The sequence below is a fragment of the Anguilla rostrata genome, chromosome 4 (genome assembly GCF_018555375.3).
Source record: "Anguilla rostrata isolate EN2019 chromosome 4, ASM1855537v3, whole genome shotgun sequence".
Classification (NCBI taxonomy): Eukaryota; Metazoa; Chordata; class Actinopteri; order Anguilliformes; family Anguillidae; genus Anguilla; species Anguilla rostrata.
This window is the reverse complement of record NC_057936.1, coordinates 43,979,645-44,006,311: the sequence shown is the minus strand read 5'-3', so window position 1 is coordinate 44,006,311 and position 26,667 is coordinate 43,979,645. Positions and strand designations below refer to the sequence as shown.

Genomic DNA, 26,667 nt, shown 5'->3' with positions numbered 1-26,667 from the left:
CATTAGATTGTTTAATTACATTAGCTAGCTAGCTAACGCAACGTTACCTGATATGAGAGATGGATACTGCGCAACGTTGTCTAAACTAATGTTGTCTTACTTGACATGGTCCGGTAGCTGGCGTTAGCTGTGCAAATAGCTATGTAATTTAGTAATGTTACATTGTCATCAAATGTAATACGAAATCTACATCAACAACTAATATAGCCTCTCATGTTACACAAAAAATTATTAGGGTTCCATAACCACCACCCCCAACCCCCCGCCCCCAGCCCTCCCCCCCCCCATTACGCCGCTCACACACAAGTGAGTTGAAGAGCGAGCCTGTTGCGTTAGCTCCGCCTACCTTCTCTGGCAGACCAACCACTGATGGGTGATGGAAAACGTGTCACTATGCGTCACACTATGCGCCGCTTGTGATTGTTTCCTGGGAATGTCGCCACAGACACCCAGTTCTTTAATCATAAATTATTATAATAATAATTATATAAATTAATATAATAATAGGCTCAATCACCATTGTGTTACCTAATTTGGCGATAGATAGTGACTTAACAGACATTTATTTTAATGAAAATCTTCGAGATTATTACTTTAACGCTAGCTAGTTAAATCTACCTTTTTTCTTGTTCTCTAGTAACGTAATCCTATCCTCTGCCCTGTTTCTCACTCTGCCTGAGGAGAAAATGCTCTACTTGCGCTGTTGTTTATTTGGTTGTCATGACACACGTAATCCGGCCAACCGATGGTGTAACTTCATCACTCAGTCACTCACTCAGTCAATCAGTCACAGACATTTGTGTTTGTAGGGCTGACCCCACTGTTGCGGTCCAGCCAAAAATGGACCGATGAAGTTTTCCTTAGTTGTTAAATGGATTTCTACATTAACTTCAGTGGGCAGCAAGCACTTTTGCCCTGAAGTATGCGTAGTAGAGGCAGTTTCCGCGTTACTTCTTACCCCCAGTTTTCATCGGGTGCGGCTGCGTCACGTTGCGGCCACTGATCACGCTGACCACTGCTTGTGGTTCCACCAGACGCGCCACAGCGCGTTTCAGAAGCGTCCCAGAAGTGGCTCTCCGCTCTGCTCCGCTAAAAATACGCGCCTAGTCTATTTTTGACAAAAGCCGCTTCTGGGATGCTTCAAGTAGGAGAAGAAATATATATAGAATAAAATATAGATACAAAATAATTATGAGGATGAATGTATTTTTTGACAACTAAAACACAGCCACAAATTTTTGATCCATGTTGTTCAAAACTGGACTTAACTGTATTAACTTTGTCTGTAGGCTACAGCACAACAAAGTAGGAAATAACAACAATAAACACAATTAAAGCCGCAAGCGGCGTTGGGAGGGGTCCAAGAATTGGCCCCCTATGGAGCGATTTTAAAATGGCTTTGTCCTTATGATCATATACCTTCACCCAACATATCTACTGAATATCATGATGATTGTATAAAACATTGATGCCAATTTTGTGCTAAGAGACGCTGTCGGATGACTTAGTTGCGTCGCCATGGATGTGTTCTGGCCGCTTCCCGTAAAGGCCTTTACTACGTCGTGACTTAGATGGCCCGGCGTGTATGTAGAGCTGCAGCGCTTCCATGCCGCAACAAAAAAAGGTGTCACACTACTGTTGTCGCGATACCAAAATTTTGACTTATACCATGATACTCGATACTGAAACAATACTGATTCAATACTCGGTAACTAACGATACTGAAATTACCTTAATAGATCAGAGACCTAATGTCCACAAAGGTTGACCTCATTTTTGAATTCACGGTTTATTAAAAACCTGGTTCATTAACAACCTTTAAGTTGAAGCCTGTTCAACATATTAATAAGCATAGGCCTACAGTGTTACAACACTAAACAATAGAAAAATATATTAAATATATTTCAAAAATTAAACAGTTGCAAACTAAATAATCTTTAAACAGGTCTTTCACTTTTAAATAGATCTAAAAACAGCATATTTTAATAACAATACAGCATCTTCCTATAATAAAATATTTCCAAATTATAACACCTATTGCTACTGAAGTGAACTGAGTCGAAGCTTACGCTGTATCAACGAATGAGTTCACAAGCGCAACGTCACCTCACTTGGAAATCTTAGTTGCTACTGCCATCTAGCGAAGATTCTGACAAATTACCCTTTTCATCCTCTCAATCAGTAATGTGGGAGACACATTTCCCTGGCTTTTACATTTGACACAAAACTACCGAACGTCAGAAAATTTGAATCCCGAACCGTTTCTTTTTTTTTTAAGTACCGAAAAAGTGCTGAAGTTTCGGAATACCATGCAACACTACGTCAGACACATATTCCAATCCATTGCTTAGTGTAGCAGAGAATGCACACTTCAGTGTGCCTCAGAGACAGATAGAATAATAATACATTTCAAATATAAATACGACATTGAAAAAAAAAACGAAACAAAAAACGAGATATCAACTCGCCATCCCTGCTACCTGCGAGCTGCGCGCAGAGGAGCCTACCTTATTATTTATTTTGACATTGGCAGACTACAGCATAAATTGCGTCTTTTGTTTATATTCAATATTAGTAATTGCAACGAGAAACTGCTGTAGACACAAGAAAGTTTGTTATATTATGATAGCAACGGAACGAAGTGGACTATACATATAGGCTATGTATTTACCGTCATTGTTTTATTATACCAGTGTGTTTTCGCGCGTTTGCAGAGAAATACTACCAGTAAAAATGGTTTAGCTATTTCTCGGCATAATGACGGATGGGGATGGGACTATATGAAAATAATTTTCAACCGTTCACCACGTTTCAGCAACGTTCCAAAACTCTCGTCATCACTGTTGCATACATTACAGTGTGAAATATCAACATTATATAATACCACTATTTAAAGACACTCAATTTCAAAAATAACGTATACAACCGAAATATGTTGAGCAGTAATACTTACATAGCAATATGACATTTTATATGTGTTCAGTAGTATAGAGACATAGACAGTAAATCAATGACAAAGCCCTATCTTCTTCTGTTTTGCGTCAGAAAACGATATCAGATAGGTCTATCAGCTATGATATGGCTGAGCTATGCCCCGAAGTCCTCAATAATAATAGTACTCTCCAAGAAATTATGAAAATCGTTGACAACGTTTCGTTAGGTGCATCGGCGTTTAATGCTACCCCACAGTGAATGCGCAAGTGAATGTGATGATAAGAAAATTTTCTGTTACGCTGACCGATAAAACCCTATTCCAAAAGCAAAATCAGACATGGTATACATCGTTAAAAAGCTTATACTCTCACCTACTGAATAAATGAATTGTCAATTAAGCCAGGCTGTACTAAAAAGGACGACAACGCCGTGAACAACAGGTGTGGTATTACGCACAGCTATTTTGGAAGGTACCCAGGCATCACGGATGCGCGTATATTTCACAAACGGATTGTCCAAGACAATATATGACCACTCAGTCTCAGTCTGAAAAGGGACACCTCTATGCGTAAAACCAACGGTAAGGTTGTATATTTAGTCAATGTTTAGTCCCAGATATTGACTGTAGAATGACATGGTATAATTTTAAAATAATTTGTCTCGTTTATTTCGTTATTCAGTGAGCAGCGTTTTCACTGCTGTATAGGCATAGTTTAGGGCTAATGTCGGGTTTATCTTGTTGCTACGGAATATTACATTACATTACATTACAGGCATTAGGCAGACACTCTTATCCAGAGCGATGTACAACAAAGTGTATAACCACAACCAGGAACAAGTGTGTCGAAAACCCTAGAGAGAAGTAGGCTACCGTTCCAAGTGCAGGGAACAACTACGTAGTTCAACTTGGACCCTGTAGGTTAAACTGATTAACACTAACACAAATAAGAACAGCAACAACGCAGTCTATGCAAAAATACAAGCAATAGTTAAGACCAGTGCATTAACTAAATCACCTACGAAACAGCTACCTAGTTACAACCCTAAGCTTACAATCAATTTAGAGATTAAATACGAATACGATTTCTCTCAGCATAATGACGGATTCAAAGACTAAACGAACTCACCCGATATTGTCTACAAATGGATCCATGCCAAAGAAAATTAATGATTCATCCTCTCAAAAATCTTTTACTAACAAACTTTTAGTAGCAAAAAACGAAATATCAACTCGCCATCCCTGCTACCTGCGTACTGCGCTCAGAGTACCGTATTATTTATTTAAGTAGTATTATTTACTACAGCATAAACTGCGTCTTTTGTTTATATTCAATATTAGTAATTGCAGCGAGAAACAAGATAGTTTGTTATGTTATGGTAGCAACGGAACGAAGCGGACTATATATGTATTACCGTCATTGTTTTATTATACCAGCGTGTTTTAGCGCATTTGCAAAGAAACTCAAAACCTATCAATAAAATGGTTTAGCTGTTTCTCAGCCTAATGACTGATTCAAAGATGAAACAAACTCACCCGATACTGTCTTCAAATGGATCCATGCCAAAGAAAAGTAATTATTCATCCTCTCAAAAAGCTTTCACTAACAAACTTTTAGTAGCCTAGCATGCACTCTGGCTAGCACTGTCTTCCATTGCTTCCCCGACGTTCAGACCCTCCCCTCACTGATAAAACCTAGACCCTACGGTGTCGGATTACTTGCGTCGCCATGGATGTCTTCTAGCCGCTTTCCGTAAAGAAGTTTACTAGATGTCGTAACACTTTAGATTTGGAGGGCGGGCAAACAATATGACGGACATAGGTTCCAATAGCAAAGGTGTAGAGCACATTCAGATGCATCGGTCGATGAAGTTTTGTGTTGATCTGACTTACGGTGTGGGAGTTATGACCTTTTAAACATGACCCTTTTTATAGCGCCGCCATCTGGCCGACATAGGTGATTTGTAGTGCCTGAGTAGTCGGAAGCCATAGGAAATTTGGTTGGTTTACAACTTATGGTTGCTGAGCCTCAGACATTTTAGCAGAGAAAGCTTCCACGCTCCAACTAATAAATAAGTCCAAATGGCAGGCAAACAATATGGCGGACATAGGTGGTTCCAATAGCAAAGGTGTAGAGCACATTCAGATGCATCGGTCGATGAAGTTTTGTGTTGATCTGACTTACGGTGTGGGAGTTATGACCTTTTAAACATGACCCTTTGTTATAGCGCCGCCATCTGGCCGACATAGGTGATTTGTAGTGCCTGAGTAGTCGGAGGCCATAGGAAATTTGGTTGGTTTACAACTTATGGTTGCTGAGCCTCAGACATTTTAGCAGAGAAAGCTTCCACGCTCCAACTAATAAATAAGTCCAAATGGCAGGCAAACAATATGGCGGACATAGGTGGTCCCAATAGCAAAGGTGTAGAGCACATTCAGATGCATTGGTCGATGAAGTTTTGTGTTGATCTGACCTACGGTGTGGGAGTAGCTTCCCTCCAAAATTTCAAATGCCTGTAAAAATACGTTTTTTTAGAAGAAACTTTTTATAGATTTTGTCAAATTTTCAATCTTCAGGAAAATCCATCATGGCGGACTTTATGGCTTCTTGAGGCATATTTGTTCTAACGGGGTGGAAATGCCAGCATTTTGAAATTTGCGTTTTGAATCGGTTATTATAGCGCCACCTACGGACGAATCATGGTCATTCTTTCTGGCATAGTTACTCATGGTCTCTAGTTTCGACCTGGTCATTTATATCATTTTTGTTAAAGGACTTTTTGAGTTATTTGACCATTTCCAGGAAAAGAATAATAATAAATATAGCTGCAAGCAGCAATGCGGGGCCCTACGAACATGTCCGGGTAAATACTAGGCGAATGAGAAAAGAGTCCAAGCGACATCGATTTCAGAATTTTGGACAATCTACATACCCGTGCGTGAGATGATCCAACTTCCGGTTCATAAGAAACATTACTTTGAAATATGAATGTGCATTAGCATAAAGTGCTAACTAATGCCACAAATCAAGCAATTTTTAACAAAACAACTTTTACTTATCACCCTTGATGGAAAGAACACCCAAGAGTACACATGTGCGATGGTGACGTAATCAGGTAAAGCGTTCATGAGAAGATGAGTTTTAAAGCGTTATGTTAGCATTAGCTTCCTGCCAAAATTTCAAATGCCTGTAATTTCCATGTTTTGTGAGATATCTGCAACTGCGTTGACATTGTACAACATGGTAGTGTCCTCTTCATGCCCAGTCCATTTCAAGTCCCTAGATTATTGTTTTAAAAAGTTATAAGCACTTGAAAATTGCATTATATTAGCATTAGCATTAGCTTCGTGCCAAAATTTCAAATGCCTGTAATTTCCTTGTTTTTTTGAAATATCTGCAACTGCACCGACATTGTACAACATGGTCGTGCCCTCTTCATGCCCAGTCCGTTTCAAGTCCCTAGATTATTTTTGTAAAAAAGTTATAAGCATTTGAAATTTGTGGCCAAATTTTAATACCAGTTTCTCCGCCATCTTGGAATGGATCTCTTAGCTGTTAACACTCTATAGGGAGACGTGCACCCTACACGTGCATGGGCAATTTCGGACCAATTGGACTTACGGTTTTTTAGAAGAAACTTTTTATAGGTTTTGCCAAATTTTCAATCTGCAGAAAAATCCATCATAGCGGACTTAATGGGTTCTTGAGGCATATTTGTTCCTCATGAGGAATGGCACAAGTACACCTGGTTTCATGAATTTTCATCACACGGGGTGGAAATGCCACCATTTTGAAATTTGCTTTTTGAATCGGTTACTATAGTGCCACCTATGGATGAATCATGGTCATTCTTTCTGGCATAGTTACTCATGGTCTCTAGTTTCAACCAGAGACTGTAAGAAATATGGACAAACCTACTGTGACGTCACCCATTGACTCTCCGTGGGTCTCTAAAACACATTTTGAAGCTCAATGGCGGGCGCGGCCATGTTGTCGATTTGGAGCCAAAACCATGGAGTTAAGCGGTTCTGTAATTTTACAATGTGATTGACAGTCCGGTGCGGAAAAGCCCATCAGCCTGAACAAACGATTGCAGAACGAACTTGAGGCTAGCTGACTGTCCGCCGTTATGTTTTAAAATATATTATCAAAGGTTTACGGAGTTTAATTTCCACCCATGACTGTACTGTGTCATGTAATCACGTTATATGTATGACATTAATAATACAATTATGTTCAGTTAGCTTCAATTTATGTTTCTCAGCAAAACAAATATGCTTAGCTAGCATATCCACTTGCCAGTGAGCTAGGTAGGCTATCCGTGGTTAGCTCACGCATTAGCAATATGAACCACAGGGGAAGAACATCGACTACACTGATGGTCAATCAATCAGAGATGTGTAGGCTACTGGTGATTTGACTAGGCTAATTTTCATAAAACTGTCTGGTAGACCTGCTGTTAACCGAGTAAGTTATCGTAGTAGGTTTTCGCCACAGTCAGTTAATGAGCCAGTAACTGCTACTAGCCTGCTCCATTGCCGTTTGTGGTGTTCACTTGCTGGGTGACGCTAGCTGACCGATCGTTCGCAAGTCACTTTCTACCGAATAAAAATGAACACTGTCAGCAGTGATTAACAAATATACCAAGTATTTTAATAACTGATCTGCAGGTGTGTAAATATGACAACGCACTTTGTACAGCAAGTTTTCCACCTGGTGCATGAAGACAAAAATAATGTACATTGAATTTCTAATTATTATTAGGCTTTTTTTTTTCTTCTTGTAGATCATCAAAACCAATGGAGAAAAGCCAATATACACAAGGATCCCCCAGGACCGATTCTGAGAACCACTGTCTTAAATGCTCTTGTCGGTCTCTTTAAATGCTAAAAACATGTTCCTTTTTAAATACCATCTTACAAAGATGATTAATTTAGTTAAATTCTGTGTGTGTGATTTCATCGTGTGTTGTTATCCAGCAAATAAACCTTAAGACTCTTAATTCGCTTCGTGAATCTGAAATTTTTGCAGTGTCAAAATCGGGATTATAGTAGCTTTGTCTCATGCGTGAAGCATGGCCCAGGTAGATATTTACGGAATGTACACCACTGACAAGCCGTCAAACACGTTTGACAGATTGAATATTTGCCAGTTAGGGTTAGCTAGCTAGTGAAATGGCTTGGTAGCCGAAGTTGTGAACTGTTTTAGCATAGGCTACTGGACTACCAAATATAGCAAGCTGATTACGCTTTCTGCCAACTAGTTATTTGGTTAAGTAGGCTAAAGGAAATAGTAAAAATGACTCGGCTACCAAAAAACTTCAGAGGAGGATTATTTTATGGTCGTCTAGTGCAGCTGTAAATCGCACACGCCATAATGAAATCACTACGAAATGGGATGCCTGCATTTTCTGGCTTCGCACAGGTGGACCGTGGTCGGAGCCGCAATGTCAAGGCCAAGAGGCGCCACCTCCCACCCCAGTGACTATAGACTGTGGCCCCTACTGTAGCTTAGTCCTCCACAGTAATCAGGAAGTGATGCAAACTGTAGCTCATTGGTCCACAACAAATATTATAACAGTGCCCAAATGACACAATAAATCATGAAATCGACCCATGGACAGTCATAAGACGAATAAAATACACATATTGTGACAATTTTTTCTCATGAGAAAAAATTATCGACTTTGTATTTTGACCGCATTTGTACCGTAGACTTACATGGAAACCGGATATGAAAACACCTATACTGGAGCCAACCGTAGTGGCACTAGTGAGCAACCAGGAACAACAAGACCAGGAAATGAGCTTCAGAAACGAAGTCTGGTTTTGGCCGCTCGGTTTCAACCTGGTAATTAGGGGTCCAAGCAGCGAAGCTGGTGGAACCGTATTGTATCTGTTAGGATTATTAGGGGTCCAAGCAGCGAAGCTGGTGGAACCCTATTGTATTTGTTAGGATTATTAGGGATCCAAGCAGCGAAGCTGGTGGAACCCTATTGTATTTGTTAGGATTATTATTAATATTAGAGGTCCAAGCAGCGAAGCTGGTGAAACCCTATTGTATCTGTTAGGATTATTAGGGGTCTGAGCAGCGAAGCTGGTGGAACCCTATTGTATTTGTTAGGATTATTAGGGGTCCAAGCAGCGAAGCTGGTGGAACCCTATTGTATTTGTTAGGATTATTAGGGGTCCAAGCAGCGAAGCTGGTGGAACCCTATTCTATCTGTTAGGATTATTATTATTATTAGGGGTCCAAGCAGCGAAGCTGGTGGAACCCTATTGTATCTGTTAGGATTATTATTAGGGGTCCAAGCAGCGAAGATGGTGGAACCCTATTGTATTTGTTAGGATTATTAGGGGTCCAAGCAGTGAAGCTGGTGGAACCCCTATTGTATTTATTAGGATTATTAGGGGTCCAAGCAGCGAAGCTGGTGAAACCCTATTGTATCTGTTAGGATTATTATTATTATTCTTATTTTTCTTTGCTAAAAGTGTCTGAGGCTCAGCAACCATAAGACCAAAGTGACCCCCACTACTCAGGCACTAAAAATCACCTATGTCGGCCAGATGGTGGCGCTATAACAAAGGGTTATGCGTAAATCAGTGAGGGGAGGGTCTGAACGTCGGGGAAGCAATGGAAGACAGTGCCAGCCAGAATGCATGCTAGGCTACTAAGAGTTTGTTAGTAAAAGCTTTTTGAGAGGATGAAGACTTTTCTTTGGCATGGATCCATTTGAAGACAGTATCGGGTGAGTTTGTTTAGTCTTTAAGTCTGTCATTATGCTGAGAAATAGCTAAACCATTTTATTGGTAGGTTTTCAGTTCCTGTGCACACGCGCGAAAACACGCTGGTATAATAAAACAATGATGGCAATACATGTATAGTCCGCTTCGTTCCTTGCTGCCATAACATAACAAACTATCTTGTGTCTACAGCTGCAGTTTCTCGCTGCAATTACTAATATTGAATATAAACAAAAGACGCAATTTATGCTGTACTCTGCCAATGTCTAAATAATTAATACGGTGCTCTGAGCGTAGGAAGCAGGTAGCATGGATGGCAAGTTGATATTTCGTTTTTTGCTACTAAAAGTTTGTTAGTAAAAGCTTTGAGAGGATGAATCATTACTTTTCTTTGGCCATCCATTTGAAGACAATATTGGGTGAGTTCGTTTAGTCTTTAAATCCGTCATTATGCTGAGAGAAATCGTATTCTCAATTTAATCTCTAAATTGACTGTAAGCTTAGGGTTGTAACTAGGTAGCTGTTTCGTAGGTGACTTAATGCACTCATCACTATAATTGCTTGTATTTTTGCATAGACTGCGTTGTTGCTGTTCTTGTTTGTGTTAGTGTTAATCAGTTTAACCTACAGGGTCCAAGTTGAACTTGCGGTTGTTCCCTGCACTTGGAATGGTACTTCTCTCCAGGGTTTTCGACACACTTGTTCCTGATTATGATTATACACTTTGTTGCACATTGCTCTGGATAAGAGCGTCTGCCAAATGCCTGTAATGTAATGTAATGTAATATTCCGTGACAAGATAAACTCGACATTAGCCCTAAGATATGCCAATACAGCAGTGAATTCGCTGCTCACTGAATAATGAAAAAAACGAGACAAATTTTCTTGTTAAATTATACCATGTCATTCTACAGTCAATATCTGGGACTAAATTTGAATAAATATACAATTTTACCTTTGGTTTTACGCGTAGATCTCCCTTTTGCGACTGAGTGGTCATATATTGTCTTGGACAATCCGTTTGTGAAATATACGCGCATATGTGACGCCTGGGTCGGCTATCTTCAAAAATAGCTGTGCTTACGGTGTTGTTGCCCTTTTTAGTACAATTTGGCTTGATTGACAATGCATTTATTCAGTAGGTGAGAGTATAAGCTTTCTAACGATGTATAACATGTCTGATTTTGCTTTGGAATAGCGTTTTATGGGTCAGCGTAACCGAAAATTTTCTTATATGCTAGTGTCTAAATGAATAATACGGTAGGCTATTCTGCGAGCAGCACGCAGGTCGCGAGTTGATATTTTGTCTTTTGTTTCGTTTTTTCTCAATGTCCTATCTATTATTTGAAATGTATTATTATTCTATCTGTCTCTGAGGCGCTCTGAAATGTGCATTCTCTGCTAAGCTGAGCAATGGATTGGAATATGTGTCTGACATAGTGTTGCACCGTATACCGAAACTTCAGCACTTTTTCGGTACTTAAAAAAATAAACTGTTCGGTATTAGAATTTTCCGACATTCGGTAGTTTTGTGTCAAATGTAAAAGCCAGGGAAATGTGTCTCCCGCATTACTGATTGAGAGGATGAAGGGGGTAATTTGTCATAATCTTCGCTAGATGGCAGTAGCAACTAAGGTTGTCAAGTGAGGTGACTTGTGCTTGTGCACTCACTCGTTGATACAGCGCAAGCTTCGACTCAGTTCACTTCAGTAGCAATAGGCGTTCTAATTTGTAAATATTTTATTATAGGAAGACGCTGTATTGTTATTAAAATATGCTGTTTTTAGATCTATTTAAAAGTGAAAGACCTGTTTATAGATTATTTAGTTTACAATTGTTTAATTTTTGAAATATATTTAATATATTTGTCTATTTTTTAGTGTTGTAACACTATAGGCCTATGCTTATTGATATGTTGAACAGGCTTCAACTTAAAGATTGTTAATGAACCAGGTTTTAAAATAACTGTGAATTCTAAAATGAGGTTAACCCTTTTGGACATTAGGTTTCTGATCTATGAAGGTATTTTCAATATTGTTAGGTACAGAATATTCAATCAATATTGTTTCAGTATCGAGTATTGTGATACTAAACCTGGTATCGGTATGAAAGTCAAAATTTTGGAATCGTGACAACACTGGTGTGACGCCTTTTTTAGTTACAGCATGGAAGCGCTGCAGCTGTACATACACGCCGGGCCATATATGTGTTACGGCATCCCATCTAAGTGTTACGACATCCCATCTAAGCGTTACGACATAGTAAAGGCCTTTACGGGAAGCGGCCAGGACACATCTATGGCGACGCAACTAAGTCATCCGACAGCGTCTCTTAGCACACAATTGGCCATACGTCATCAATCTTTTATACAATCATCATGATATTCAGTAGATATGTTGGGTGAAGGCATATGATCACGAGGAAAAAGCCTTTTTAAAATTGTTCCATAGGGGGCGCGACGGCGCCAATGCTTGGACCCCTCCCAACGCCGCTTGCGGCTTTAATTAGTATTAGTGTTGTGAATAGTTTTACAATGTCTGTGTTTAAAATCAAAGTTGTTTTAATATTGTACAAATAGAAAACAAATAGTTCATATTTTAGGACAACTGCAGTTAGATTTTTCCTCAATTAATTTCATTTTGCTGATCGTAACAGTGGTTTTATTGTGGGACTTTTATTTTGAAATCAGACCCGCGCGAAAGTCCTTACTGTCGCTAGCTTCACACTACTAAAATAAATGCTTATGGTTATACGCTGGAAATAAATGCTTTCTATAGTGGGTAAATTTTACCCGCTTGCGCTTTTAGGTATAAATGCCTCTTATTTCTGTTTTTATCTATAACTTTCTTACATTAGGAGGTACTTAATAACTCAATTTTAGGAAAAGTCAAGGACTGGGAGACATGAGTTTTTTTATTGAAACAGAGTTACATACATTTGAAAAACAGAAACGGATAAATTTTACCCTGTGGTGGTTCTAGTGTTAAAACTCATGAACGATTTACCTGATTCTGTCACCATCACACATGTGTACTCTTGGGTATTCTCTCCATCAAGGGTGATAAGGAAAAGTCGTTCTTTAAAAACGGCGTGATTTGTGGCGTGACGTTAGCACTTAATGCTAATGCACATTCATATTTTGAAGTAATGTTTCTCATGAATCGGAAGTTGGATCGTCTCACGCACGGGTATGTAGATTGTCCAAAATCCTGAAATCTATGCCGCTTGGACTCTTTTCTACTTCGCCTTGTATTTACCCGGATTGGACATGTTCGTAGGGCCCCGCATTGCTGCTTGCAGCTATATTTTATTTAGACATTGGCAGATAAGAACATTTGCGGTTACGCTGACCTATAAAACGCTATTCCAAAAGCAAAATCAGACATGTTATACATCGTTAGAAAGCTTATACTCTCACCTACTGAATAAATGAATTGTCAATCAAGCCAAATTGCACTAAAAAGGGCGACAACACCGTAAGCAACAGGTGTGGTATTACGCACAGCTATTTTTGAAGGTAGCCTACCTAGGCATCACAAAAGCGCGTATATTTCACTAATGGATTGTCCAAGACAATATTTGACCACTCAGTCGCAAAAGGCACATCTCTACGCGTAAAACCAATGGTAAGATTGTATATTTATTCAATGTTTAGTCCAAGATACTGACTGTAGAATGACATGGTATTATTTTAAAAAACTTTCCCGACAAACACACTACGTAATGAGAACGTTGCACTTTGGTCGTAATTTGGTAAGTCGCAACATTACCAACAGGTGACGTTGTGACAACACTGCTCTATGGACGCAAAATAACCAGTCCTCATGGAGACTGTTCTGCAACGCTGCAGTAATGTTATAGAATTACGTAAATACGATGTAATTTAATAACGTAACAATTACGTTATATCACAGTCCTCATCCTTACTTCATTTGAAACGTTACTGGTAGGTTGTCAGAACGTTTGTAAATGACGTATTCGCTTACAGTAAAATATCTGTCTATCTGTCTGCGCGTTTATGCTTGGACCATTAACACGTTATATCCAATGCAGGATTTATTACTATTATTATTATTATTATTATTATTATTATTATTAGTATTATTTTATTTTTAAATATAGGATATGATGGATAAGCAGGTATAGGATTCTAGGGTGGCTGACATGGATAGGGATTTTATAGTAGGACTAGGTGTGAAGCATGGAGGATAAAATATAGTTTAGGGTGAAGGGATTTTTGAGTGTAAATCTATTGTCTGATACACACTCCGGAGGAGAAGGTGGCGGTAATTCACCAATAAGCTGTAGACCACCTGCTGTAAAACAAGAAGAAGAAGATGGTATATCCAATCACATGCGCATATTGCTGTGACGTGCTCTTGGAAGAAGGTCGCTGTGATTTCAAATTCTCTGTGGGAAAATCTGGGTTTGACAGCGTTCAAGAGTAGGTAAGCATTTCATTATGCCTTTATATTTTTAACTGAATGTATTAATGCAACAATACTGGATGCCAACCACCGTAAAAGCTAACAAGAAGAACTGAATGCATTGGAGACCTTTTCAGTTAGTAGTATTTGAAATGTAATGTTGGAGTCCTACTTTCAACATGCATGTTTGCAGTTCTAGCTGTATGTTGTTAATGCTTTAAGTTAGCCGGTGAAATGGCGTCTGTTCAGACCTGGCGTCTATTTGGGACTAATTTGAGTTAGTGTTTTGTTAGATAATGTATTTGCTAGTTTGAGTATTTAACGCTAATAGCCCAGTGCAAATGTAATGTAAGACCAGCTAACATTACCTAGCTGATCTCGGCGATGGCCTGTTTAGTTAGCTAACAATTGAGCTAATTCGACATGTATAAACGGTGGTCCGTAAAGCACCTTTGTTCATGTCCTTTTAGCCAGCATTGTTGTCAGCGCCTCTTTTGAAAGCTAACATATGTGGCGCTCTTTTGAAAGCTGTAATTCACCTTGTCCACGTCCTAATGAGATATCAACATGCTGGTTAAAATATGCATCATAAATATGATATAAAATAGTTGTGTGGTCTTCATTTGGCTTTTGGTGTTTGACAAACTGGAGCTAGCAAGCCTTTTCAAGCTAGCATTGTTGACGCCTCTTTTGAAAGCATTTATCTAAACATTATTTCCATTAGACATACAAAAACTCAACCTTTTCTCCCCAAAATCCTCTAGCATTATTACTCTATACCTGGTGTAATCGTGGCCTTAAATTAAAAAATTAAATAAATAAATAAATAAATAGGCTTAGGCTTCGCGCCAGTGCATTGTGTAATCAATATTTCTCTGTATTTTCACCAAATACTGACTTAAATTGATTTTCTTTTGCAGGGTTCTCTACATTTGGTGCAACAGCTCAAATGGAAACTAGAGCACAAGATCAGAATGAAGGTAGTTATGGATATTATATGGAAACAGCTCTTTGCTCATTGACTGTTTGTCATTGTCAAAACACAATTATGATTTTAGCCTGCTGCCTGTGTTACTCAATGTATTTTTCTTACTTGGTCCAATTTCATAGTCTTTCAGCTCCCACACATGGCCTCATGACTGTTGCCCCAGTGAAGAACCCGAGGTCCAGCCTTCCCCACTCAAGACATGCCTGAGACAAGAGTGACTGTATTCCAAGTTGAACAATGCACGGGAGGCCTGTGAATTCGGGCAGTGTGATTTGGAACTGTATAGTACATAATAAGACTCTATTGAGCTCTTATAACCTTATTAAATAGCTAACATAGAAAGCATTTGTGAAAATTAAGTAACATGAAAAAATGAATGTGACATGTCTTTAATGGTGATTGCAAGCCCTTAAAAAGTCTTAAATTGTCTTAAATGTATTTTTGTTCATAAAATTGTCTAATACATCATGACAGTTGAATATATCATGGTGTATTTATCTGTGGTTACAATGCGTTTGTATTTGAATGTTAAAAGCCTGCAAAGTGTCCTTTTCTTGGACCAAAATGAACATTTGGACAAATGTCCAAAACAATGTTGTTGTTTTAGATAATTGTAAAAATGTCAAGTAGCTAAGAGTACAACTTACCTGTGCTTACTTGTGTGGCAAACTGTCTTAAATGTTATTCTAAGAAGCATTTAAATTGTCTAAAAAGCCTTACATTTAACTTGCTAATGCCTGCAGACATCCTACTTTAATATGTGGGTGATCCTAACTTAAATGTATTTCACCGCTTGAAAAAGACAAAAATACTCAACACTATTAATGTTGAAATCATTGGTCTATGGTTATTATGTCCTGAAACTACCCTTCACCCTTTTTATGTTTTTGTATCTAGTTTTGTATGTTTGTCTTTTCTGTACCATAATTATGCTTGCACATATTGCCTACCTAGAAATGTAACTTGAACCTGATCTCAGTGGTATTCTATACAATGACAATAAAGGCTTTCTATTCTATTTGGGCTTGATATGTGTACATTTTTTATTGCTGCACTTAAAGTATCTTTGAAAATACATTTTGAAGATATGAATTACAGAAGCAATGGTATTTCATTGGTAGGATAGAATGGAGATCAAAATTACAACACCATGATATACCTTTTTTTAATACACAAAATCAAAATGTATGGTCAAGGTTTAGTAAGTAAGTGACCAATCCGCAACGTTGTGGAAAGGTAAATAATGTAATAAAGAAGTTTAAACAACGTGTCAGCGACGTAAATCTATAACGTTACGACGGATGACTGCCTGGCGACGTAATCACAACGTCGGTGTAAGGTTATTCTATTACATTGTCAAACGTAAAGTTGTAAGAACGTAAATGTTACGTATCCACAACGTTGTTTTGTGACATCGCAGTGACGGGGCGCTGGTCTTACGTTTTTACGTTAATACTACGTAAATTGAGAAATTGGCAGCTTTTTGAGAGGATGAATAATTACTTTTCTTTGGCATGGATCCATTTGAAGACAGCATCGGGTGAGTTCATTTGGTCTTTAAATCTGTCATTATGCTGAGAAATAGCTAAACCATTTTATTGGTAGGTTTTGAGTTTCTGTGCAAACCCCCGAAAACACGCTGGTATAATAAAACAATGATGGCAATACATATATAGTCCGCTTCGTTCCGTTGCTACCATAACATAACAAACTATCTTGTGTCTACAGCTGCAGTTTCTCGCTGCAATTACTGATATTGAATATAAACAAAAGACGCAATTTATGCTGTACTCTGCCAATGTCTAAATAAATAATACGGTACTCTGAGCGTAGGAAGCAGGTAGCATGGATGGCGAGTTGATATTTCATTTTTTGCTACTAAAAGTTTGTTAGTAAAGGCTTTGAGAGGATGAATGATTACTTTTCTTTGGCATGGATCCATCTGAAGACAATATCGGGTGAGTTCGTTTAGTCTTTAAATCCGTCATTATGCTGAGAGAAATCATATTCTCAATTTAATCTCTAAATTGACTGTAAGCTTAGGGTTGTAACTAGGTAGCTGTTTCGTAGGTGACTTAGTTGATGCACTCGTCTTAACTATTGCTTGTATTTTTGCATAGACTGCGTTGTTGCTGTTCTTGTTTGTGTTAGTGTTAATCAGTTTAACCTACAGGGTCCAAGTTGAACTATGCGGTTGTTCCCTGCACTTGGAACGGTACTACTCTCTAGGGTTTTCGACACACTTGCTCCTGGTTGTGGTTATACACTTTGCTGTACGTCGCTCTGGATAAGAGCGTCTGCCAAATGCCTGTGGTGTAATGTAATGTAATATTCCATAGCAACAAGATAAACCCGACATTAGCCCTAAAATATGCCAATACAGCAGTGAAAACGCTGCTCACTGAATAACGAAATAAACGAGACAAAGTTTTTAGAAATTATACGTATATTATGTCATTCTACAGTCAATATCTGGGACTAAACATTGAATAAATATACAATCTTACCACTGGTTTTACGCGTAGAGATGTCCCTTTTGAGACTGAGTGGTCATATATTGTCTTGGACAATCCGTTTGTGAAATAGACGCACATTTGTTATACCTGAGTAGGCTAACTTCAAAGATAGCTGTGCGTAATACCACACCTGTTGCTTACGGCGTTGTCGCCCTTTTTAGTGCAATTTGGCTTGATTGGCAATTCATCTATTCAGTAGGTGAGAGTATAAGCTTTCTAACAATGTATAACATGTCTGATTTTGCTTTTGGAACAGCGTTTTATAGGTCAGCGTCACTGAATATTTTCTTATCTGCCAATGTCTAAATAAATAATACGGTGGGCTACTCTGCGCGCAGCACGCAGGTCGCGAGTTGATATTTTTATTTTGTCTTTTGTTTCATTTTTTCTCAATGTCGTATTTATTATTTGAAATGTGTATTTATGTGTTATTCTATAGTCTCTGAGGCGCTCTGAAATGTGCATTCTCTGCTAAGCTGAGCAACAGATTGAAATATGTGTCTGACGCCTATTTTAGTTGCAGCGCAGGAGCACTGCAGCTCTACATACACGTCGGACCATCCAAATGCTGTTTCATAATTTTGCGTAGTCTGCATAGTTTCTGTTGTGTTCGGCACTCGCGAAGGGCCAAATCATTGGTGCGGCATATTGCACAACTTGTGGCGCAGGCCACGTTATAGTTCAAAAAACAACAGCTTCATTCATATTTCCAAACCTATTAAATACTGCACCAATAACCACAAAAATGCTCAGCTAGATGTAACTTGTTGCAACGAAGACATTAACCTGACAAAAGCGCTTTTAGTCACATATTCAACGTTGCCTATCGGTTTTGTGAATCAACTGTTATAACCTGTTAGTCAAAGCCTTATGCCAGTGACCTCGTGTCACCAGTCAACAAATCATCTTCTTTACGGCGTATGCGGGCACTGGTCACTAACTACCCTCTTTTAATTTCTTGAGGATGTCTGCGTCTTCAACCCATGGTCTGCAACCGTTGCACATGCCACACATTGCGCACAACCCCTACACAGACCCATTTTTACGTGTATTATGCAGAAGGCCTTTATGCCTAGCGGCTAGGAGACATCCATGGCGATGCAGTAGATATATGATCATGAGGACAAAACCTTTTAAAAAACGCTCCATAGGGGGCGCAATTGTGCCAATGCTTGGACCCCTCCCAACGCCGCTTGCGGCTTTAATTGAAATGTGTTTTTGTATAAAACATAAACACCATTAAACATAGCATGGCACCCTCTTTCACTCAGTCGGAGTATTCAGTTAATGTGGGACAGCACATATGGTAAGGTGGGACAGTCATTCAGACCTACAGCTCCCCCTGTGGTGAAACTAGAATAGCATTTATTTGAAAGTATTAGCAGATTAAAATCAAACACAACAATATTCAAGGAAATAAAAGTAAATTCACTATATCACATTAATGTGACCTTACATTTAGTGGCTGTCACATTTATACAGTATGTCTCTAGGTAATACAAGTTTTTAGAGTTTTGTTCACTCATTCAGAGATCCAGTGCAGATATCTAGGGCCAGCAGCTCAGTATTTTATTTTATTTTTATTTTTATTTTATCTTGGTTTGGTTCTTGACTGTACCTCTCCTGCGTTTCATTCTCACTGCTATTGCTGCTATGATTTCCCTCCGGGGATCAATAAAGGTTTATCTTATCTTATTTTGAATAAAAGTATGCTCTGAGCAGGGCTTGAACCCATGAGCTAGTCATTACACACTTGGCACCTCTACTCATTATGCTATCTGCATCATGATGATATTCATTCATTCTGATTATATAGAGTCTGTCGACAAACAGTAATATGTGAAGTACTGACGAACACCAAATAATAATCAGTATGGTTTGAACTAGCATGTAAGTGTATAAAACTGTGGTAAATTGTAGGTTTATTACACCAGGACTGATTAAAACGATGTTCCACATTACCTGAAAAACACTGTTCCACTTTATCTAACAGGTTCAGCAGAAATGGGACAGTGCAAAGCCCCCCTTAATCATAAAAACTAAAGACAATACAACAAAAAAAAAAAACAGTTGTATTTTGACCAGTGTCTTAGCCACTATATTGGAGATCAAAAGAAGACGTTTTTTACTCGTTTTTATTAATTTAGTAACCTTATCATTCGTAAGTGTCATTTCACATGCCAGTCCACTTACCGTTCACCCGCAATGATCAGTCTTAGTTTGACAATTGACCACACCCACCGTAAAGATGTCAGTCCAATAAAAACAATTGTTGAATGACAGTAACTATTGTAGCAACAATTCAAGAATGTTTTTTTTTTTTGATTGGCTGTTTTTTTTTTATGTAAAGCTTAAGTTTCCCACTTCTGCTGATGTCCCACATTTGCTGAATCCACCCTATGCAAATCTGCTGCTGCCCGGAAGATCTCTCGCGGCAGAAGCGTCAAATGAAACCAGTGACCACTGTATTAAGGTATGTAAACATGCTATAACATGGTGTTCACTTAGCTGACATGAACGCTGAAGGAGATAAAACAGAAATGCAGTTTACTGAGCTGGTGGATGTGTGAGACACCATATTCACTGTTTAGTGCAGGGCTATTCAACTTCAAAAGCAAGTGGGCCAAATAGGAAAATCACGGGGGGTTCGTGGGCCACACAGAATACTTTGTCAATTATTGGCTACAAATAACTCTAACAGTATAATGTTAATAGATATATTACTACATGGAATAAACTAGTCACGTGCATCCCTTTTCTTTCACTTTAATGATATCATTGTAATCAATTCCAGACAGCCGCCAGTCTGAAGTAAATAAATACTTATCGGTCCATTTGCTCTGGAAGTGGCGATTTTCACAATCAACTTTACGTCTCTTTGGCTTCGAGAGAGACATTTTGAAGCTTGTTGTTAGCTTAGTAAGGCTGTCAAAAGTGCCATGAAATTGAGTTTGAATCATCCAGTTTTATCATTAGATATCTTTATCTTCAGAACAGAAAGGAAACGTAGCCTGCCATGGGAACATTATTTAGCCTAAATTGTTAGCTGACCAATAACATTAGCACAGGAAATTAACTTTGTGTGCATGAACATGATTCGCCGCATGAAATTAAAGCCTGTATATTTATGTTAATTACAAAACGCGGGATCCAAACTAATATTCGAATGCTCAAATTTAGGTTCGAAAAAAAAGAAAAGATTTTCGAATAGTTTTCGAACTTCAAATATTTTTTGACAGCCCTAATAGCTTAGCTAATGTGAGTTTCTCTGTGGCCTGCCAGCCCAGAATGCAACGTGAGGCTTGACTGAGCGAATGGCAGGTGCGGAGTGGGTTTAATCCTGTTGCAGCCAATCACAGCACATAGGTGCTTTAAAAAGACGTAACCAATTGGTTCAGATCATACAGTCTATGGTTCAGATGTCTCAAAGTAGCTCAGAGATGTGTATCTTAGTTTTATTTATCATATCACACACATGCCCGCCTGATTTGCAGGCAGCCTCTTGCAGGCCATAGAAAAATTCCAAAGGGCCGTATCTGGCCCGCGTGTCGCTAGTTGAATAGGCCTGGTTTAGTGCATGCATAACTGTGCTCCAGGAGAAAAGGAGAGAATTGTAAAATGCTAAAATAAATGTTTGAAAATAAAGTCAAAAGCAATCAAGTCCGAATAGAAAGCAGCACAGCTCTTTTCTTCGGCTGCATTCTGATAGAACGCTTTCAACACCTGTCTGACTGTATGTGCATCAGTACGAGCAATATAATTTCTCTTAAAATAAGGGTACATAAAAAACCTTTCAAGGAAATTGGCCAGAGCATGATGTTAACAATCAAGTCTTCATATAACCGACTGACTTGACCAGTGGTGAACATACAATCTGTGTGAAGTGAACCCACATATAGCCCTGTACAGGTGCATGCCTGTGTATATGTGCCTATGTGTATGCCTGCATCCAGTATAGGGCTGTGCGCTTTTGTTCATCTTCCTCAGATTTTCATTTTCTTTTCTTTCTCTTGAAACATGATTATGGTTATTATCACTTTCTGTGGGTGGAGAATGGGGATAATTACATAATACCCATGGCGCAACATTCCTATGAGATTGAGGTTACTTTACGTGGATGTTATGGAAATGTAACAGAAACGTTGCAGAATGAAAAGTGGAACTGGACAGTGTGTAGCCTGTGCGTTTTTTCCCTGCAGATGATTCCTCCCACTCACTGTTTGTCTCTGTAATAATCCGGCCCTCTGTATTTAAGTATAGCCCACACTAAGTACGGTGTGTATTGGGGGGATCATTTTCAGGACCAATTCTCAGGTGGTACTTATTCAAGATCTAGTCCAAAATTGAGGTCCCGGAGGTGGGGGGGGGGGGGGGGGGTGGTACCTACGTCCCACACCGCATACAGTGCAGTGCCAGACTAACCACCCTACTGAGGGGAACAGACCACTGAGCTCGTACCAATTTTCAACTGCTGGAATGTTTAAGTGCTGTTAACAAGGACTTCACTGTATATGTTTTTCTTTCAAGTAAAGTAGTGGCTTAAACAGAGGCCTATTCTCTAGCATTTCATTTGCAGAAATAACAGGATACCAAGTCGCTCCAGGAAAAACAGTCAGCATGCATCTCAAAATTGGAATGGGGGCAGGTCACACACCTTTGAGTTTGAGGTCTACGTTCTGCCGCAACCAGGGGTAGATGCCATAGCTGGAGGAATCTTCTGGAATAGGGTTTTCCCTGAGCCACCCTCCACAAGCGTAGTGGTAAAAATCTTCACAAGGATCTACTGAGCGGTCCATCTTACTCAGGATCGAGCCGGCTGTATGGCATTCAGACAGGTAGACAGGTCGACAGGACACATACACAGTTACTGCAGTGGCAGTAGTCACATCAGCCTGGTTTTAATGTGACCTTGCTACGTACTGCTTAATTATTTGTGGAAAAAAATCTTAATATACTGAGAGGGGAGGCTGAGTGTGAGAATGATTCTGGTTCTGTAACAGGGATGAAGAGGTCAGGATTCAAGAGAGGATGTGGACCAGATGTAGTGCCAATGATATGTTCTGAATGCTGCTGTAGTGTTGAAGAGATTGTAAAACCAAAAACTGTATGAGTCAAGGAAAAAGGACGTCTCTCTCTCTTACAGTGGAGGGGTTCAGGGTTTTGCTTGGTGGGGGAGAGGGTGTGGGTGTTTGCAGGTTGGGAAGGGATGGGGTTGATTTATATTTAATCTTTTTTCTCTCAGATGAGCAAAGATTAGAATGGAAACCTGTGATGGAAGCAAACTGTGCTCCTCACTCTTTTTTGGCCTCTCAGTGAATGGAGAGAGAAATGAGAAGAGCACCTGTAGAATTCTCTGCATTCCAGCTTAGGCTACCACAGACATGCAGGTGTACAGGTATACAAATGCCCAGATACATCATTATACTGGTCTGCATGTGTTTCTGTGAATGGGAAGTATTCTGATCTACCCCAGTTCACCCCAACATTTTCTCCCTAAATACTGAAGCCAAAGAAACTATTGCATGAATTGTGTGGGTACTACATACAGAGCAGTGAGAAATATGTGATGACAGAAAAGGCAGGAGCTCTAACACACTGTTACAGTAGCATGCCAGGTCACGTAGTAGAGGCAGAAACCCTGGGGACTTTCAAGACTAGGCCTAACACACCTACTAGTCTGTAGGTAATCAGAGCACTAATTTAGTTAGGAAAATGGCAAGTGTTGTTGGCCTGAATGGCCTGTTCTCATCGTTATATGATGCTATGTAGTACTTCTGATTGGCTAATTAGCATTAACATGCAATTTCTGTTTTGGAACCTGGTAATGAAAGTAGCAGATACGGTTTTGAGCCAGTGACAAAGAAGAGAAGAAAGTTTACCTGCTTCAATGCATTCTTCAGTCAGGCAGTACTCCTCTTCCCTTGACCTTTGGGACACTAGATGCAAAAGAGGTAGAGGATTGATGAAGGTAGAAACACTGTCCCACACATACATACATGCTCACACACACACTGACATAACACACATATTCACACACACTCATATTACTAACAGATACAAACTCACATTACTCACGTGCACACACACATATACATGCAAACAGACACATAAAAACACGCAAATGTGAATGTGCACACATGCTCATATCCCTGTACATTATGATCTCTGTCCTACTATGACCCCAATTCCCCTCCCCGCCACACACTCAGCACCAAACTCCCAGCTGCCAGGGGTTTCAATGTCACTGACTGTGCTCACCCAGTCTCTCCACGAGTCAACACAGTTACGTACAAGTACGTGGACATGCACACACACACACACACATACTCTACACACTGCCAGTGATCTTTCACCAGATTTCATTTATCAGTTACACAAGAAGCACAGAAGACGTGTGCAGAAATCACCCTGAATGTCTTCCCACACTCTGGTTATACCCATTCCAGCTGGGTGAGAGTGAATGGAAGCTTTTACTCCCCGACTGTCCCCCACCCCACCCCCAAAAAGAGCCTTGCTAAGCTAAGCCTGCTGCAACAATGCAGGCAATTCAAAAACATACTCTCTACACTGACCCCAATGAAACTCAAGTGGCCAAACCTTTCTGGATGCCTCAGACAGTCAGGTGTGCATACACTCCGGTGGTTGTGAACAGGACAGGACAGCACAGCAGGAGTGAGTTTAGCACATAAAAATATTGAACTCAAGTTACTTTCAGTAAACAGCCAGCTATATAAGTATGCAATAATAATACAAATGCAATAAAAGGAAGGCTACCTAAAGCACTCTGGATAACTTCAGTAAGCAAACCAATAATTATAATGTATTTTAATAAGGAATTATTTATGATGTTTTAATGTTTTTTTTAGTTTTTAATTAAAACAGGGTTTGGGAAGAGCACTCAGTGCATGGGGCTGGAGTGTCCCTGAATTTATTTATGAATGCATACATACATCTCTGAACCATATATTCCCACAGGAATGCTGTCTTACTTCAGAATTAAAACAGAAACAGTAGTCACCCACCCACCGACCACTTGGTTGGATTATGAAAATGAGCAATTTCTTTTTGTGGACTCATCAAAAAAACCTTTTCCTAACCTGTCATATCACGGCCATTAGGGGACTTGGGGAAATGTACCCTGAATTATCAAAGTGAAGTGATGATTTAATAAGCACACCAACCTAAACACTAACAATTATTACAATGTCAGTCATAACATCAACGAAGGCTTGCACATGATATTCCTTATTTGAACATTATTTTAAGTTATATTCACTCAGGTGGTGTGACAGTTTGACGTGATGTGTTCTTCTGTTCTTCTGAGGTGTATTTCCCACCATTTGTAAGACAAAGTATTTTTGTTCATTTTTCATGGAACTGTGGTCTGATATTTCAGTCCTATCTAATTTTGAATAGTTTTCCCTCATTATAGGAGAAAGTGCATCTGTCTCTACTTGTCTCCCTCTCACAGTGAGCACTCAACCTCTCTCTCTCTCTCTCCCTCTCTCTCTCACTTACACACATACACACACACATTCTCTGAGTTTTGAGACCGACAGGCCAGCTTTTACTATGACAGGAGTCTTCCAGTGTTACCATAATACTTTAGTACATGAACATACATTATAAAAGCATGAACTTTCCAAACCAGGACAGCATAAACAATGCTAAAATCTCTCATACACAAACAAGCATGCAGAGTGAAACACAATAACACATTGTGCTTGCAATCCTCTTTGCCCCTTAACCCCAAGGACAAGAATTCTCCAACAGTTGTTTTTTTCTCTCTCTTTCTCCCACAGCATGTGTGCACCACCTTGAGAGCAGTCTTCCACTCAGCTGTTCTGATATAATTATAGTGTCCTGCTCTGCTCCTCCTGGTTAAAAAACATGTATGTAATTTAATATGCTCCCAAAAATAATTGTGACACAGATGTTGCCAGTGCACTGGGATAATGCGTACCCTGACAGGGACCCACTGTGGCCATGCAGCCCAAACCAGGGGTACTCACCAAGGATTAGGGCCAGGAGCAGCCCCAGACTAAGGCACAAGGAGACCCCCAGTCCGGCCTTCAGCAGCCGGGACGCCCTCCGGGCCTCCGTCGCAGCTCTTCCGACACTGCTTTCCAGACCTTTCCCACCGTTCTCTGCCTCCATGCTGCCTTCTGTGCTCCTGACACTTCCACGTACTTCAGCCCAACTGGAGATGCGCAGGGATAAGTCCAGCCTGGGGCAACCCTCGCTCAAAAAAATAAACCACCTCTCTATGGCTCCACCCCCTACCCTCCTTCTGCCTTTTACTATCTCCGTCCCCTGCACTGCTCTCCTCAAGCAACCTCTCCTGGTGCAGAGCTGAGGCTTCAGGGTGGAAAATTCTCTCAGAGCAGCCGGCTCAGTGCTCAGCCCTCAGAAAGAGCGAAAGAAAGGGAGAGAAAAAGAAAGATTGTGGTTTCAGGGTGCTGGCAGGGTGAGATTCTGGGAATGCCCTGTGGGTCCCTGGATGGGACACACTGCACTGCTTTTTCTCAGAGTCCTGGATCTGGATCCTGCTTCTGTTCCAGCAGCCACCTGCCCCACTGAGTGCATAAGAAAAGAAAGAGGGAGAGGAATAGGTGAGTGGAGCTGAGAGAGAAAGCTGCCAGAGCAGCAGTGGGTGTCAGAGGAAGCCTGGCCAATGGAACTGAACATGCACAACACACAGAGAAAAAGCAAGAGAGAGAGAGGTGGGGGGGGATAACTCCCCACTCCACTGATCCACGGAAAGTAAGAGAGATTTAAAAACCCATACAAAACAAAAAGCTATTCTGAGAACAGGGGAGATGGGTTTGGGGAGTGAGAGAGAATTCATTTTTGAAGATTTGCCTATATGCACTCTCACCATTGTTTTTTAAAAATAAGAAACAATAGGTTCATTTTAGGGATTTCTGAAGACTGAATCTCCATGCAGACCCAAACTTGGTCCTTCCCAGTTGAATCCAGTTTCTGGTGAATTTGTGGTTCTGCATGGCCCAGCAGCACCATGGTCATGGGATGGAATGAACCTAGTAATTTACTCACCTT

General features: G+C 39.8%; 1 protein-coding gene across 2 annotated transcripts in view; it reads right to left on the bottom strand.

The window, feature by feature from the left end:
• The window catches only part of phex (phosphate regulating endopeptidase homolog, X-linked), a 101,164-nt gene extending 74,889 nt beyond the window's left edge, over positions 1-26,275 (bottom strand). Inside the window, exons 1-3 of one of the 2 annotated variants that reach the window (XM_064334073.1) lie at positions 25,620-26,275; positions 23,487-23,543; positions 22,262-22,423 (exon numbers count right to left, since the gene is read on the bottom strand). In XM_064334073.1, the coding sequence (XP_064190143.1) occupies positions 22,262-22,423; positions 23,487-23,543; positions 25,620-25,764 (364 nt within the window). In that variant the 5' untranslated portion in view covers positions 25,765-26,275. Of the gene's footprint in view, positions 1-22,261; positions 22,424-23,486; positions 23,544-24,204; positions 24,331-25,619 lie in introns of those variants that run through there. The other variant, XM_064334074.1, reaches the window with a different exon arrangement.
• Positions 26,276-26,667: the final 392 nt, after the last annotated feature.